At 38.1% G+C, this 11,870-nt stretch overlaps 1 protein-coding gene across 3 annotated transcripts in view; it reads left to right on the forward strand.

The window, feature by feature from the left end:
- fancm (FA complementation group M) overlaps window positions 1–11,870 on the forward strand; it is a 154,314-nt gene that overhangs the window by 105,907 nt on the left and 36,537 nt on the right. For 2 of the 3 annotated variants that reach the window (XM_063047072.1, XM_063047081.1), the window contains 2 exons: window positions 6,277–6,428; window positions 7,545–7,697. In XM_063047072.1, the coding sequence (XP_062903142.1) occupies window positions 6,277–6,428; window positions 7,545–7,697 (305 nt within the window). Of the gene's footprint in view, window positions 1–6,276; window positions 6,429–7,544; window positions 7,698–8,639; window positions 8,698–11,870 lie in introns of all 3 variants that reach the window. The other variant, XM_063047089.1, reaches the window with a different exon arrangement.

Consider the following 11,870-nt stretch of genomic DNA (forward strand, 5'->3'; position numbering starts at 1 on the left):
CTTTCTGGTCATCGCTCAGCACTTTGTTGTGAATATTAATTGCCATTTACCAGCTTATTTGCTGAACATTGTCATGCTGCATGAAATTGAAAATTGAGCATTCACTGGTGAACACCCCATTGTTTACTTTCTGAAAGGCAGCTGTTTGTGTCTTGGAAACTGTTGTTAGGAATTCTTGCATTAATAATAACAGCCACCTTATTTTTGTGTGAGGTGTGACTCCAGCCATTTGCGTAGTTTTTGTCCTTGATGCATATTGATTGCAGTTTAATAAGGGGTTCATAATACCATACTACTTAGTGTCATGTCTCACTATTTACCTCTGGAGTTTAGCTTTTTGGTCCACGCTTGGACCAAGACTGTGATCAGGTTTGTAGTCTGCGTGCTTGATCTTTTCAACACAAGTTCGATTTTGTTTGTTTTTCTTCAGTAAATATGCATCACTGACACTTTCAAGTCAAGAATTATCTACATTTTTTGCTGTTTTTTCCTTTATCAGTATTATCTTGCAGCTCAGCTCTTTATATTCCTTTTCACATGAGCAGCAAATGTGATTTTGTAAGTGAGAATTCAAATGAAATATCCCTAATCGTTTAACTTAACCATAAATAAGGTTCATTAGAAACTATGTCATTGCTTTGTATATATTCTAGTTAAAGACAAAGTAAATGATTGCTAGAATATCCCAGTGATTTGAAAGCTTCATTGTCTCTTCCAAGATACTGTACCTTTGGAGAGTGTTTTGAAGATGTGATACAATACCTAGTTCTCTGCCGGTGCTGCCTGGCCTTCTTTGTTCCAGTGTGAATAAAGTTAAACTGTAACCTAACTTTAAGTGAGATAAAAAAAAACATGAAAGCTTCACACGTTTTTTTTTACAGTGTATAATTAAGAGTGAAATCCATTTGCAGACACATAATTAATTTGCAGTCAATAATATTAAAGAGAAATAATAAGTTTCTTCAGATACATAAAGTGAAAAAGAGGCAAAAGTGGATTTAAAAACGCAAACAACAGGAATTCTGCAGATGCTGGAAATTCAAGCAACACACATCAAAGTTGCTGGTGAACGCAGCAGGTCAGGCAGCATCTGGACTGCTGGAAAACAATGCTGGAGAGGTAGCATGCTCTTTACTTTATACTTTATTGTCGCCAAACAATTGATACTAGACTGTACAATCATCATAGCGATATTTGATTCTGTGCTTCCCGCTCCCTGGATTCCAAATCGATAGCAGATATTAAAAATTTAAATTATAAATCATAAACAGAAAAATTAGAAAAATGGAAAGTAAGATAGTACAAAAAAACCGAGAGGCAGGTCCGGATATTTGGAGGGTACGGCCCAGATCCGAGTCAGGATCCGTTCAGCAGTCTTATCACAGTTGGAAAGAAGCTGTTCCCAGATCTGGCCATACGAGTCTTCAAGCTCCTGAGCCTTCTCCTGGAGGGAAGAGGGATGAAAAGTGTCTTGGCTGGGTGGGTTGTGTCCTTGATTATCCTGGCAGCACTGCTCCGACAGCGTGCGGTGTAAAGTGAGTCCAAGAACGGAAGATTGGTTTGTGTGATGTGCTGGGCTGTATTCACGATCTTCTGCAGCTTCATCCGGCCTTGGACAGGACAACTTCCATACCAGGTTGTGATGCACCCTAGAAGAATGCTTTCTTCTAATCTTTCTTCTAATGGGGGACAACGAAATGGCAGGTGAACTGAGTAAGTATTTTGCATCAGTCTTGACTGTGGAAGATGCTAGCAGTATGGTGGAAGTTCCAGATATCGGGTCATGAATGTGTGAAGTTACCATAACTAGAGAGAAGGTTCTTGGGAAACTGAAAGTAGAGAAGTTACCTGAGCCAGACGGTGTGCACCCCAGGGTTCTGAGAGAGGTGGCGGAAGAGATCATGGAAGCATTAGTAATGATTTTTCAAGAATCATTAGATTCTGGAATGGTTCTGAAAGACTGGAAAATTGCAAATGAAGGGAGGGAGGCAATTATAGGCCATTTATTCTGACGTCAATGGTTGGGAAAATGTTGGAGTCAATTATTAAGAATGAGGTCTCAGGATACTTGAAGGCACATGATAAAATAGGCCGTGGTCAGCATGGTTTCCACAAGGAAAAATCTGTGTCTCTGTGTGGTTTCTCAGTTGTACAGCAGCTGATAGGAAAGCACTTCAGCAGGTCGTCTCTAGCGCACAGAAGATCATCGGGACACAGCTCCCTGCCCTGGAGGACACCTACAGCTCTCGCTGCCTAAGGAAAGCTACAAGCATCTGTAAGGACAATACACACCCATGCAATCATCTGTTTGAACTTCTTCCATCTGGCAGATGTTATGGATTTTCTATGCCTGCACTTCCAGACTGAAAAATAGCTTTTCCCCCAGAGCTATAATTGCTCTGAACCAATCGATCAAGCATCATCCATAAATTTGTTACATTTTAATACTGGTTTTATGGCTGTCATGCATCTGAATTGCGCTTTTGTACTGTTGGACATTGCTTGTACTGGCTGGTTACTTGATTTTATTTATTGTTTATTTTATTTGTTGTTTTGTAGCATTGAGTAAGAGTTGCAAACTCATTTTCGCTGTATTGCTGCGCGACAAATTGTACTATGCAATGACAATAAAGATATTTCATTTCATCTGTTGGAATTCTTTGAAATAGTAACAAGCAGCCTAGACAAAGAAGAATCGGTTGATGTTCTGCACTTGGATTTTCAGAAGGCCTCTGACAAGGTGCCACACATGAAGCTGCTTAACAAGCTACGAGCCCATGGTATTACAGGAAATATTCTAGCATGGATAAAGCAGTGGCTGATTGGCAGGAGGCAAAGAGTGGGAATAAAGGTAGTTTTTCTGGCTGGCTGCTGGTGACTAGTGGTGTTCCACAGACCAATTCTCTGTTATATCTCAGTGATTTGGATGATGGAATTGATGGCTTTGTTGCAAAATTTGCAGACAGTATGAAGATGAGTGGAGGGGCAGGTAGTTTTGAGGAAGCAGAGAGGCTACAGGAGGACCTTGACGGATTAGGAGAATGGGCAACGAAATGACAGATGGAATACAGTGTTGGGAAGTATATGGTCATGCACTTTGGTAGAAGAAATGAAAGGGTTGACTATTTTCTAAATGCAAAGAAAATATGAAAAACTGAAGCACAAAGGGACTTGGGAGTCCTTCTGCAGGATTCCCAAAAGGTTAATTTGCAGGCTGAGTCTGTGGTGAGGAAAGCAAATGCAATGTTAACAGCCATTTCAAGAGGACTAGAATACAGGTTTCCCCCGCTATCCGAAGGTAGAGCGTCCCTATGAAACGGTTCGTAAACCGGAATGTCGTAAAGTGAATAAGCAATTACCATTTATTAATATGGGAAAAATTTTTGAGTGTTCCCACTCCAAAAAATAACCTACAAAATCATGCCAAATAACACATAAAACCTAAAATAACAGTAACATATAGTAAAAGCAGGAATGATATGATAAATACACAGCCTATATAAAGTAGAAATACTTTTCTGCAGCACTGTCTAGCGCAGCAAAAATCTCACGGCAGCACTCTAGGCGGAAGCGCTCTCGGCAGAAACACTCTCTCCAGTAACCTTTAAGCTATGAAGCTGCCAAATCATACCAAATAACACATAAAAATGCACAGCCTATATAAAGTAGAAATAATGTATGTACAATATAGTTTCAGTTACCGGAATCGGGAAGACTCCAATAAGTTGCAGTTTCGTCATAGTTAAACACTTGCTTATACGAATAACCACCTTCTGTAATTATTTTCTTCAGTTCTGCTGGGAACCTTTTGGCAGCTTCAGTATCAGCCGAAGCACTGTCTCCAGTAAACGTTAAACTATGAAGCTGCCCTTGCCTTAGAAACCGATCAAACCACCCATGACTACCTTTAAATTCCACTTTCGCAACACTTTCATCACCATTGTCCAGTGCTTTCTGTTTCAGCTTATTAAAAAGACTGACTGATTTCTCCTTAAGTATAAGAACACTTAACAGAAACCACGCTTTGTACACCCATCAATCCACTCAAGCAATAGACTTTCCATTTTGTCCATTATTGGATGCTGACTAAGAGCACTTTGCTACGAGCAGAACCAACAGTAACATGGGCAGCTTTCAAAATTCTTTCTGTCTGCGTATAAATAGTGCGAATAGTGGACGCAGGCAAGTTCAACATGCAGACAATGTCCTTACTTCGTTCACCACGATTGAAACGCTTAATTATGTCTAGTTTTACGCTAAGTGTAACACCCTTATGAGCTGTTTTAGGCTTTTCCGATACCTTAGAACTCATCTTGCTAACGGATGCACAAAATAAATTGAGATAAAGCACGTGTTTAAGCAATGGCGGCTAGAATACAGTTCCGGGGGAGGAGCTTGGCTGTTCGGGCGCACGCTGCCTTTTTTCATAAGTGAAAACACCTTCTGTTAGCGAAAACAGGTAACCTATGTAGGTCTTTCATAACAGTGAGGTGTCGTAATGTGATCCTTCGGAAAATGGGGGCCACCTGTATAAAAGTAAGGATGTAATGTTGAAACTTTATAAAGCACTGGTGAGGCCTCACTTGGAGTGTTGTGAGCAGTTTTGGACCTCTTATCGTAGAAAGGATATGCTGAGATTGGAGAGGGTTCAAAGGATGTTCATGAAAATGGTTCCAAGATTGAATGGGTTATCATATGAAGAGCATTTGATGGCTCTGGGCCTATATTCACTAAAATTCAGAAGAATGAGGGGTGACCTCATTGAAACCTATCAAACGATAAACAGCCTTGATAGAGTGGATCTGGAGACAATGTTTCCTATGGTGGGAGTGTCTTAAGGCCAGAGGACACAGCCTCAGAATAGAGGGGTGTCCTTTTAGAATGGAGATGATCTCTTTAGCTAGAAAGTGTTGAATCTGTGGAATTCATTGCCACTAAGAACTGTGGAGGCTAAGTCTTTATGTACATTTAAGGCAGAGGTTGACAGATTCTTGATTGTTCAGGGCATGAAGGAATATGGGGGGAAGGCAAGAAACTGGGGCTCAGAGGAAAAGTGGATCGGCCATGATGAAATGACGGAGCTATTTGATTTGATTGGCCGAATGGCCTGATTATGCTCCTATATCTTATGGTCTTGTAATTCACAGAAGCAGCCAATAAATTAATTGATCTGTTTTTAGAAAACAGGAAGATTTTGGGTGTAACTGGAAAATACAATTGGGACATTAGCCCTTATCTTAACCAAGTTGTGTTTGTAGAACTTTAACCTTTAATATGATGCTGAAGTCTCAGGCAAAATCAGGCTTTAGAAACCAGACATGAATTCACTTCTCTCTGATTCAGGAAGACATTTGTGTCAAATAACCATTCTAGGTTCTTTTGATGATTGTTTATCTTAGTTTCATAGAATTTCAGTGGTTGATCCAATTATCAAACAAAAAAATGTTCGTGTTCAGTAAAGGAGGATCATCTGTGGAATGGAAAACTGAGTTAAAGTTTAATGTCTACCCTTGTTCTGAAATTGTATAATATTAGCCTGAATTCTTAATGCATAATATTAAAACATAAAATAGATGAAAAAGGTCCACCTGGCAATTTTTTTCCTATCCCTTTCTCTGTTGCTATCTTCCTAGAACTTTTTTAGCAATAGAAAAACCATCTGCTCAATGATCTATCATGTCTTGACCCTGATTACCTATGTTTTAAAATAGACAAGTCATCTTTAGGTAGCAAATGGGATCCAATTTTGCAGATGTTCTTAAGCCAATTTTGTTAATCTGTCAAAAAATACACAAACAATTGATATAGTAACCATACTGCCACAGTATTCTAATGTTGTCAAAAGCACTTAAGACTAAAATGAAATTGGCCCGAAATGTCGACTGTACCTCTTCCTATAGATGCTGCCTGGCCTGCTGCGTTCACCAGCATTTTTTTGTGTGGTTGTTTGAATTTCCAACATCTGCAGATCTCCTCGTGTTAGCAATTATTAAAAGTGAGGGAGGAGAGAGGAAATTATTTCTGCTATTCTTAATAACAAAAGTAGGAACATGTTTTGAACTTTTGAATGCAATAATTTTATAGGGGCTCGTCATATGTATGGGTGTCCATAATTTGGGCATTTGTAATTTGAGGATGGCCTGTGTTTTTGTGTTTTATTTCCTAAGGGAAATGCACTGGAAATAAGTATTTGAAATCATTTCTAAAGATTTTTTTTAACTGTTCAAAATCATCTGTTTCTGATCATGTTTTTTTAATATATTTTATTCCCTGCAGTGAATAAGCAAACAAAGATAAAGGAGGATGGTTTATTAACCTCTGAAGAATTTGAAATTTGGGACAGAAAATTCCGATTGAAAAATGATTTAAGAGAACCAAGATTAATATTGTTTCCATTTGAATTTGTGAAAGATGGATCAAAAGATATGGTAATGTGAAACCAAAGCTTTTCTTTTTTTTCACTCTTAGTGCACAACAAGGAATGTGATGGGGTGGGGGAGGGGGAGAAAAATTTTATTCACATCATCTCTTTCCTGAACAAATGATCTCAATCCATGGTAAATATGGATTCTTTCTGAAAGACATGCTTGATTCTTCCTTTGAACTATCAATGTTTCTTTGTTCACCAGTATTTTCTTTATAATTAAGCATCATTTACTGTCGACAATTCTAGTAGCATCACCATAATCTATTAATACAAAGAAAAAATCATTTTCAATTAATTCTCAATGCAGTGGTCTTGAGCATTTTTCTCCTCTTCTAGTTTTCATGGAGGTTGTCTAAGAGCCAGTTGGTTGTCTGAGCAACATGTAATTGGAGCTCAGTTAGAGACTCTTGGATCTATAATTGGGATCTTGTTGATTGCTGTCACTCAAGCTTATGTACAAGAACGGATTTTTATTGTTATGCTCACATAATGCCCCTGATTTTCTGGATTCTTGAGAGCTCATAATGGCAGCTTGGTTGTCCTAAAATGGAAGGTGGCTGTCACTGACATGAGGGAAGATGTTTTAATGGAAAACTGGTTGAAAACAATGTTCTTTACACTTCTGAGTGATATTACTACATCTGAAGTCGTGTGTGTGTGTGTGTAATAATAAATAAAATAGTTTTTGTATGAGGATTATGTTTCATGCATTTTGAGAAATTTTGCATTAAAGAAATTTCTCTTTACAATATTCTTCTGCACTTCAGTACTACTTATTTACCAGCACATGTTCTTCTTGAGCTGTCCCCTCATCCAAAACTCTCTGCCTTTTTCTACACTGTGATTTTGAAGTGTGGGTGAGAATTAAAGTTATTGCGGGGATGCCTTTCCATATCTCCATTACGTGTGATTACCCTGCAGCTTGTGAACTCTGCTTTTCTAGCTGTTTTGTGCACTGCTTACTTGTGAATTGCTGGTGACCATGCTGTGAAATTTATTCGCTAAAACCTGCCTAACCAATTACATTATTAAAACTTTCTATTTTGATTACGTTTATGTTGGTGTATTCATAATCTTGTGCAGTTATTTTAAGTTTTAATGTATTTGGTTTATATAGGAACAGGAAAGTGGTAAAATTCGTGAGCTTTCTCTGACAGAGTGGAGTCTTTGGCAAAATCATCCACTTTCTACCCATCTGGTTGACCATTCTGATCGCTGCCAGCACTTCATAAGTATTATGGACATGATTGATTTGATGAGACAAGAAGAGGTCAGTGAAATCTACGGAGTGGAGATTGCAGTTATTTTCTGAACATAAATTGCTACTTAATTTGTAATAAAATATAATACTAAATACAGAATTAACATTCACTTAAATTCTATGTTTGTTAAAATAAATAGTCTTCTATCCTGTCCTCCTGAGTTCCTTCCAGATTACATTTTATGACTGATTTACTGAGAAAGCGCCAAAGCATTCTTGACTAGTTAGATAAAAGAACCCATGCTTTCAAATTATATTGCATGAAGCAGAAATCAAGTAATGAAACCAAATATAAAACCTGCTCTTTGCATTTCCAAATAACATACATCATAGATCAGTCAAAACAAAAACTAGGTTTCCACACTTGAGTGGGTTGTGTTGCATTGGTCATGACATAATATGAACATCTTCCTAAATTACTGGTGTATGCTGTTTTTTTTTAAGATGGGCACATCAATTTCATCCTGCATTCATTCTAGCCACTTTGTGTCACCAGTCCATTCCCTAATTACAGTTGGTATCATGAGCAAAACAGACAGGAAGAGACGCAGTTCTGGGATTGAGGCTTGGGATGCACTATAGCAAAAGTGATTGGGATAATCAGTGGATGAAAATTATTTGAGCCACATTCCCTTCCTCTTTGCCCTCATCTGAGAACAACTATATCATAACATGAAAATAGTACAAGCTTTTGTGAATTAAATTTATTTTCTTAAATTCTTCATTTGATAGAAAAATGTTACTTTTGCATCGAACAAATGTTAACAATGAAATTTTTTCAAGCAATTTAATGGTTGTATAATTAAACAGAAAATTTAGGGTTTGATTTTAAAGTTTAAAAAATATTTTTTGTAAAGAACAATATCTTGAAATTAGTTTTAAATAGTTAATAGATAACCTCAAAAGGTTTTAAATTGAATGTAGCTTATGATGCAGGATTTTTTTTTCCAGCTTTTAATATCTGCTTTCCAAAATTAAAACACAACTGATTGAACTGAATGTTTTTCAGGTACGATGCGATGCCATGATTTAATGAATGTATATAAGTCCGTTTTTAGTTCCTCTAGAACTTTGGTATTCGTTTAGTTACTGTAGTAACTTGAAAAAGCATATACAAGGGGGTTACATTTGCAAATTATTGTATTCCATTTGGTCTTTTTATGATTTTATAATTATTTATGCCACTTGTTTCAAAAAGAGGTTAATGTGCTTTTAAATCTCTGTTGGCAAGGAAACCATTGCATGAGACATTGTTAGCTCTATAGTAAGTTAGTGATGAGGCCCGCTTGTGTATACAACTCAAAAGCAAGAAATAGAGACAGCTTTTCATCTTTGGTACTCAACAGATTCTGAGATGGCCAAGATATGAACTTGAATTGCAATGTGTGGTGAGCGTGCCTCTCCCACAAATTGCCATTTTAGTAAAGTTGAATCATATGCTAGGAATGGTCACTCTCAACATGGTTAAGAATCTTACTAATTTAAAATAATTTTTCTAACATTAAGGAGGTGGTGTGCCATTTTTGCTGGCCAGGCCGGTAATAAGTAACCTTCAAGATAAAGATGCAAAAAAAATTAAGGACTGATTCGCTACCAAAAGTCTTGCTAGTAGAATCATCTGTTAGAAGTAGACTTTTGATACAAGCAAGGGAACATCCCCAAAGACTTCAAATGTTTGTTCTAGAAATTCAATTGAGAACTTTGCACAAATAGTATTGTGATGCCAGATTTAGAAATTTTACTGGAATCAACAAGAGATGAGAGTGGTTTGTCGTGGGATTCTTCTAAGAGCAATAAGAAGAGGAATTAAATCCAAACAAACTGCTCCACCAACTGTTGGATATAGGGTGGGGGTTGGGGACTGCAGTGTGTATGGTAGGGAGCTAGGAATGATGAGAAAGCCTCTGATTGATGTTCACGACCATTTGTCATTATCATCAACATTTGTGTCAAACTGAGACCATAAGAAGAGCTAAAGGAGCGGAGATCAAAAGGGACACTTGTGATGAAAACTTGCTGGCATTTATTTGAGACCACTTTTGGTGCTCGGTATCAATTAGAGCACCATTGCCATATTCTGAGCCTCCTATGAACTCCCAGGACCTCCAAAATAAAAATACTTAATCCTTTATGCCATTTCTCCTTTTTACGTATTAAAAAAAATAAGGTTAGCTGCCATCAGTAACATTCAATTGTCATTGTGCCTGTGTGTGGTTGGTTGTGTGTCTTGGATACATTTGCTAATCCATGAAAATTAAACTTGTGTCATATGGTGTCCATTTAAAACAGAGGTACGGAGAAATTTCTTTAGCTAGAGGGGGGTGAATTTGTGATATTTATTACCACAGGCAGCTATGGAGGCCAGGTTGTTGGGTGGCTGCCATTGACTAGCAGTGTTCCACAGGAGTCTGTGTTGGAACTGATTCTTTTTACATTATATGTCAATGATTTGGTTGATGGAATTGATGGATTTGTTGCAAAGCTTGCAGACGTTATGAAGATAGGTGGAGGGGCAGGTAGGTTTGAGGAACTAGAGGGGCTACAGAAGGACAGACAGATAAGGAGAATGGGCAAAGAAATGGCAGATGGAATACAGTGTTGGGAAGTACATGGTCATGCACTTTGGTAGAAGAAATAAAAGGCTTGACTATTTTCTAAATGGAGAGAAATTACAAAAAACTGAGACACAAAGGGACTTGAGAGTTCTTGTGTAGGATTCCATAAGGGTTAATTTGCAGGTTGAGTCTGTAGTGAGGAAGGCAAATGCAATGTTAGCATTCATTTCAAGTGTACTAGAATATAAAAGCACTGGTGAAGCCTCACTTGGAGTATCGTGAGCAGTTTTGGTCCCCTTCTCTCAGAAAGAATGTGCTGAAACTGGAGAGGGTTCAAAGGAGGTTCACGAAAATTGCTCCAGGATTGAGTGGCTGTCAAATGAAGACCGTTTGATGGCTCTGGGGGCATATTCACTAGAATTCAGAAGAATGAGGGGAAGCCTATTGAATGGTGAAAGGCCTTGATAGAGTGGATGTGAGGAGGATGTTTCCTTTGGAGGGGAGTCCAAGATCAGAGGACCCAGCCTCACAATGGAGGGGCATCTTTTTAGAATGGAGATTAGAAGGGGTTTTTTAGCTAGAGAGTGATGAATCTGTGGAATTCATTGCCACAGGTGTCTGTGGAGGCTGAGTCTTCAGGTATATTTAAGGCAGAGGTTGATAGATTCTTAGTTGGTCGGGGCATGAAGGGATACAAAGGGAAGGCAGGAGATTGGGGCTGAGAGGAAAATTGGATCAGCCGTGATGGAGCAGACTTGATGGCCAAATGGCCTAACTCTGCTCCTATATCTTATGGTCTTGAAAAGCTATAGGCCATGTGTTGATAATTATGTTAGTAAAGATGGATACTTGGTCAGCATGGACATTGGTGAATCCATGACTTGAAATGAGGGTGAGTGAGGCAGGCTCCGAGCAACATTGCTGCTTTATTTTTCATTTGGTCTCTTGCAGTTTTCCAGTATCCTTAATATATTGGCATAACTGTTATCTCTAATCAACAAGCTAGAAAGCAGACAGACTGCACCGTATTATTTAAATAAGAAGTTTCAAGCAATCACAGGTTCGAACAAAATTACAAAGATTTGATCTAGGCCAGAAGGTTCACAGAATAAAAAAAATGGTTGCAGAACAAGGGAGATCATTCAAGTCTATTTCCGCCCTATGCAAGCTCAGTGCAACTAGTACCCTGACCTGACCCCTATCAGTTGCTCTTTCAGTCTATGTATGTCTATGTGATCACTACAAATAAATCCTCCTCCAGTCTAACCACTGGCAGTGATTTCCAGCCTCTAAACAGTCATGATGTAAAACTGTTTTCCTCACGTCACTTTTGCTCTTTTGTTGCCATTCATGATCATTCTACATGAACTTCATTCAATGTCACTTGCCCCAGCACTGAACTACTCCCACAATGTATGGACTCACTTTCAAGGACTCTTCATCTCACGTTCTCAATATTTATTGCATGTTTATTTACTGTTACAATTATTATTTTGTTTCTTTCTTTTTGTATTTGCAGTTTGTTGTCTTTTGCACATTGGTTGTCTGTCCTGTTGATATGGTCTTTCATTAGTTCTATTATGGTTATTGGATTTATTGAGTATGCCCACAAGAAAATAAATCTCAG

This window comes from Mobula hypostoma, chromosome 1 (assembly GCF_963921235.1).
Source record: "Mobula hypostoma chromosome 1, sMobHyp1.1, whole genome shotgun sequence".
NCBI classification, from domain to species: Eukaryota; Metazoa; Chordata; class Chondrichthyes; order Myliobatiformes; family Myliobatidae; genus Mobula; species Mobula hypostoma.